Raw genomic sequence first — 6,009 nt, forward strand, 5'->3', positions numbered from 1 at the left:
AGGAATCAATAGCAGAATATCTGAAGCAGAAGAATGGATCAGTGAGCTGGAAGATAAAATGGTGGAAATAACTGCTGAAGAGCAGAATAAAGTAAAAAGAATGAAAAGAACTGAGGATAGCCTCAGAGATCCCTGGGACAAGATTAAACGCACCAGCATGACAGGGAACCCACAATGAGAAGAGACAGAAAAGGGGGCAGAGAACATATCTGAAGATATAATCACTGAAAAATTTCCTAACCTGGGAAAGGAAAGAGACATCAAGTCCAGGGGGCACAGAGAGTTGGCCCACATGGGATCAACCAAAAAGGACCACACCAAGACACACTGTGATTAAAATGGCAAAAATTAAAGATAAAGAGAGAATATTGAAAGCATCAAGGGAAAAGCAACAAGGTACATACAGGGAACTCCCATAAGGTTATCAGTTGACTTTTCAGCAGAAACGCTGCAGGCCAGAAGGGAATGGCATGATTAACTTAAAGGGATGCAAAGGAAAAACCTACAACCAAGAATAATCTACCTAGCAAGGTTTTCATTCAGATTTGATGGAGAGATTGAAAGTTTTACAGATGAGAAAAAAAAAAAAAGAGTTCAGCACCACCAAACCAGCTTTACAAGAAATATTAAAGGGACTTCTCTAAATGAAAAAAAGCCACAACTAGAACATGAGAATTATGAAAGGAAGAAGCTCATTGGTAAAAGCAAATACATAGTGAAGACAGTAAATCAAACACATACAAAGCCAATAAGAAGGTTAAAAGACAAAATGCCAAAATTATATCCACAATAAGTAGTTAAGAAATACATGATCAAAAAGAAGTAAAATATATAAAAACAATAATCTTGAAGAAAGGGGAGTAAATATGCAGTGTTGTTAAAATACATTTGAAAATAAAAGATAAGCAATGTAAAATAATCATGGGTATTATAGAAGAATTATATAAACCTCATGGTAACCACAAAGAAAATCTATAATAGATATACACACAGAAAAAGAAAGGAATCTAAGCATAATGCTACATATAGTCATCAAATCATGAGGAAATAGAACAAAGGAAGAAGAAAGGAACAAAAAAGAGCTATAAAAGCAATCCCAAACCAATGAACAAAATACCAGTAGTTAATACCTACTTTTAGATATAAATGAACTTAATTATCCAATCAAATGACATAAAATGGATGCAAATATAAGACCCATATATATGTTGCCTACAAGAGACTCACTTCAGATCTAAACTAACCTAAGTGCCCACTAATACATGAGTGGTTGAAGAAGATGTGGTATGTATATATAATGGAATATTAACAATGGAATATTAACCAGCCGCAAAAAAGAATGGAATCTTACCATTTGCAACAACATGGATGGATCAAGAGGATATTGTGCTAAATGAAATAAGTCAGACAGAAAGAGACAAATATTGTGTGTGTGTGTGTGTGTGTTGCTTAGTCATGTCTGAGTCTTTGCAACTCCATGGACTGTAGCCCTCCAGGCTCCTCTGTCCATGGAACTCTCCAGGCAAGAATACTGGAGTGGGGTGCCATTTCCTTCTCCAGGGAATCTTCCCAACCCAGTGACTGAACCCAGGTATCCCGCATTGCAGGCAGATTCTTTACCATCTGAGCCACGAAGGAAGCCCAAATATTGTATGATTTCACTTATTTGTGGAATCTAAAGAAAACAAATGAACAGAACAGAGTTATAGATACAGAGAAAAAACAGGTGGTTGCCAGAGGTGAGGGGTTTGGGTAAGGAAAGTAAGGAAAGAAATGGGTGAAGAAGATTAAGAGGTACAAACTTCCAGTTGTAAAATAAATGAGTCACAGGTACGAAATGTACAGTGTGTGGAATAAAATAAAAAATTATGTAATATATTTGTATGGTGACATGTTGTAATTAGACTTATTATGGTGATAATTTTGAGCTGTAGAGAAATACCAAATCACTATGTCATGTAACCGGAACTAACATATCAATTAGACTTCAAAGACAAACTTATAGAAAAAGAGATTAGTTTTGTGATTACCAGTGGCAGGGGAGTGTTGAGGGAGGATGGAATTGGTTGAAGGCGGTCAAAAGTTATAAACTTTCAGCAGTTACAAGATAAATAAGTACTAGGGATGTAATGTGGGCTTCCCAGGTGCGTCAGGGGTGAACTGAGTCGTGTCCGACTCTTTGCAATCCCACGGACTGTAGCCCGTCAGGCTCCTCTGTCCATGGAATTCTCCAGGCAAGAATACTGGAGTGGGTAATCATTCCCTTCCCCAATCCTGACCTAGGGATTGAACCTGGGTCTCCTACATTGCAGGCAGATCCTTTACACTGCAGATCCTTCACTTTACACTGAAGTGAAGATCCATCACTTCAGTCGTGTCCAACTCTGTGCGACCCCGTAGACAGCAGCCCACCAGGCTCCCCAGTCCCTGGGATTCTCCAGGCAAGAACACTGGAGTGGGTTGCCATTTCCTTCTCCAATGCATGAAAGTGAAAAGTGAAAGTGAAGTCGCTCAGTCGTGTCCAACTCTGTGCGACCCCGTAGACAGCAGCCCACCAGGCTCCCCAGTCCCTGGGATTCTCCAGGCAAGAACACTGGAGTGGGTTGCCATTTCCTTCTCCAATGCATGAAAGTGAAAAGTGAAAGTGAAGTCGCTCAGTCGTGTCCAACTCTTAGCGACCCCATGGACTGCAGCCTACCAGGCTCCTCCATCCACGGGATTTTCCAGGCGAGAGTACTGGAGTGGAGTGCCATTGCCTTCTCTGTCCTTTACACTAGGGAAGCCCAATTAACTAGACAGAGGATTTTAAAATAGTGCTTGTCAACACCAGTGTCCATGTGATAGAATGAGCTCCCTTAAATGGTCGTGTCTGACTCTTTGCAACCCTATGGACTGTAGCCTACCAGGCTCCTCCATCCATGGGATTTTTCAGGCAAGAGTACTGGAGTGGGTTGCCATTTCCTTCTCCAGGGGATCTTCCCAAACCAGGGATCAAATCCAGGTCTCCCACATTGTAGGCAGACACTACCATCTGAAGCACCAGGGAAGTCCTCTCTAAATGGTGCCACCAGTGTCTAGGTCTGTGGGCTGAGCTCCAGTTGCTTCCTACCTCTCAGGGAGACTCTCCAAGATAAGTAGGTGGATCTGACCCAGGCTCCTTTTAAATTACTACTCTGCTCTAGGTCCTGCAGCATGTGAGATTTTATATGCGCCTTTTAAGGGTGAAGGCTTTATTTCTCACAGCTTTCTGGGTGTCCCAAAAGTAAGGCCTGTTGGCCTCCAAAACCAAATATTCCTGGTATAGGACCCCAGGACAGGGGAGCCCAATGTGAGGTTCAGACCCTTTATTCCTTGGGGAGAAGCTCCATATTTGTAATTATCCTCCTATTTGTGGGTCATCCACCCAAGCGTATAGGTCTTAACTATACTATGATTTTGCCCTTCCTACCCATGGTTCCCATCTTTAGTTGTAGAAAATCTTCTCTGGTGGATTCCAGTCTTTCTCATCAATATTTGTTTTATCAATGACTGTAATTTATATGTTCCAGTGAGAGGAGGTGTACTCTGCCATCTTGGCTTTATCTCCTTAATTCCAGTCTCTGTCTTTTGATTTGAGAGTTCAACCATTTACATTCAAAGTAATTATTGGTAAGGAGCAACTTGCTTCTGTCATTTTACTACTTACTTTCTACATGCCTTATAGCTTTCTCCTTGCCTCATTTTCTTGCATTCCTGTCTTCTTTGCATTTAGTTGAGTTTTTGCAGTGAAATATTTAAATTCCCTTTTAATTTCCTTTCATGTTTACCATGGGGATTACATTTAACATTCTAAAGTTTTAACATTCTAATTTGAATTTATATCAGTTTAACTTCAATAAGAGTTTTTTTTAATTAAGTAAAGCAGATGTTAAACTTTCTTAAACTGATATAAGATATCAATTTGAAATCTCCAAATCAAGTCACAGATGCAATAGTAAGCTATTAGAAGCATTTCAATTAAAATAAAAAACAAGAAAAAGAGACCTAGCAACATTTCTACTAGAGGTTCTAGTCGTTGCAATAAGACAAGAAAAATTAATTAAGGATAAGATATAGAAAAGGAAGTGATTAAACAAGCTTTATCTGAAGAAAATATATTAAAAAATCTAGAACAATTAAATAATCAACTGACAAACTATTAAAAATTAGTCCTATATGGTGGGTGGAAATATTATCAATACACAGAAATCAACAGCTGTGTCTGATTAGCAAATGCAATTTAAAATAATCTTTTATATAACTGTAGAAATCCTGAAATACAAAGATTTGAACCTAGAAAGAAAGTACAAGGCCTTTATAGATAACTAGAATAACTATTATGTTTTTTCATAGGTTAAAAAAGATTATAAATTTAATTTAAAATTTTAAGAACAACTATGCTGGAAATTTGTGCTCTTGGTATACAAAATATAAGCTTCACACTCAAAGTAGATGTAACTACTTCTCTGTATACAACAAAGCCAGCCAGGAATAAAGCACAACTCCACACTGACAGAAACATATAGTGATTGATGTATAAAGATTCCAGTCCTCAGATACTTACAACCCCTTAATGGACAGAACATTCTCTCTGGTAATGTTATAAAGCCATCATCCCTTCCACAAGCTCCAATAAAGGGTTCCACCCTGCACTTTGTTTTCTTACCTTTTCGGGAGATGGATCCCCATCCTGTAGCCCAGCAAGAAAGGTTCCAAAGAGTCAAGTCTGGGGGTGCAATACAGATGGGAAGCACAGAGTCGGAAAAAACAATGCGGGTTTTCAGCTGCACCAGAGCGATGTCACCTCCAACAGGGTGATACAATTCATATGTGGGGTGTATGATCACCCTATTCACCTCAAACCACTGTGTGTGATTGCCTGCAACATTGAGGTCCACAAGACCCACATACATATCAAAGGCCTCAGTGTTCCTATTCCTGTAGAGACAGAGAACAAAGGTACAGTGGTTCAAGCACCTGACCCATAGGAAGAGGAGCTTCCATGAGCTCACAGGCCCATGGAGTCCTGGAACATGGGGGCCTGGGTATCCAAGCTCTCAGCCAGGATGTGGGAAGTGAGCCGTTCCAGCACAGTAGGGACCTGACTGGCAGAACTGCTCCCAAAGAAGTCCTGACCTGAGTACATGGAGGATTCAAGGACTCACCACTACCTGCTGGATGGTGAGTTTGTCAGATGTACAGTGAGCTGCCAATGAGGATAAGTCTTTCATCACTTCTCACCTTATCATCCTAAGATATGACTCCTCACCTCACCTCTCATCCTATTATTTTGTTCCACACCTATCTGGAAGAGCTGATGGCCCTAAAAGAGTCCTCAGTCCTGTGCAAGAAGCTGTAGTGAATGGAGCTGTGTGCTGGGTCCAACTCTCTAACTCCAAGAAGTCCCAGTCCTATGTGGTTCATCTTGCAGCCCTAGGCCTCCATGGGAAGGGTACCCATCACCGCCCACTCACCTGTCAAAGCAGTGGGCAGCCGACAGGATCCAGTACTCATCAATGATGGACCCACCACAGATGTGGAAACCTACAAAGTGCACACTGGCCTGCCACGGCCACTTTCCCTCAAGGGCATCCACGCCTCCCAGTATCTTCCCTTGCACATGACGCTGGCCACAGGCTGAAGGAAGAATGACAAACGGTGTGAGTAGCAGCAGCACCAGGGTGGGCCTGGCCACGTGCAAAGTGAAGGGAGGGAGAGTAGGAGGCCTGGAAAAAGGAAAGGAATGCGGAAAGCTGGGTCTCCACCCTTGGGAGTCGGAAGCCCAGGATTCACCGGATTCACCGCCAGGACCACCACCAACCTGGGCTTGGAGAGGTCCTACCCACATCACGGCTAAACGTGACCTCCTCACTGGCAGGGTGCCTGTGGGCTGTGGCTTCAACCTGGGTGGGAGGCAGGAGAAACAGGAGCAGGAGGAGGCTCGGGGTCGTCGGCCAGGACTCTCCAGGCCCAGTGCGAGGGCCAGTCAGT

General features: G+C 42.0%; 1 protein-coding gene across 1 annotated transcript in view; it reads right to left on the bottom strand.

Annotated features, from left to right (window-relative positions):
* PRSS38 (protease, serine, 38) overlaps positions 1-6,009 on the bottom strand; it is a 35,707-nt gene that overhangs the window by 26,858 nt on the left and 2,840 nt on the right. The window contains exons 2-4 of the mRNA XM_010847294.1: positions 5,861-5,980; positions 5,493-5,655; positions 4,685-4,956 (exon numbers count right to left, since the gene is read on the bottom strand). Of these exons, the coding sequence (XP_010845596.1) occupies positions 4,685-4,956; positions 5,493-5,655; positions 5,861-5,980 (555 nt within the window). The remainder of the gene's footprint in view (positions 1-4,684; positions 4,957-5,492; positions 5,656-5,860; positions 5,981-6,009) is intronic.

This window comes from Bison bison, unplaced genomic scaffold, assembly GCF_000754665.1.
Source record: "Bison bison bison isolate TAMUID 2011002044 unplaced genomic scaffold, Bison_UMD1.0 scf7180017864248, whole genome shotgun sequence".
NCBI lineage: Eukaryota > Metazoa > Chordata > Mammalia > Artiodactyla > Bovidae > Bison > Bison bison.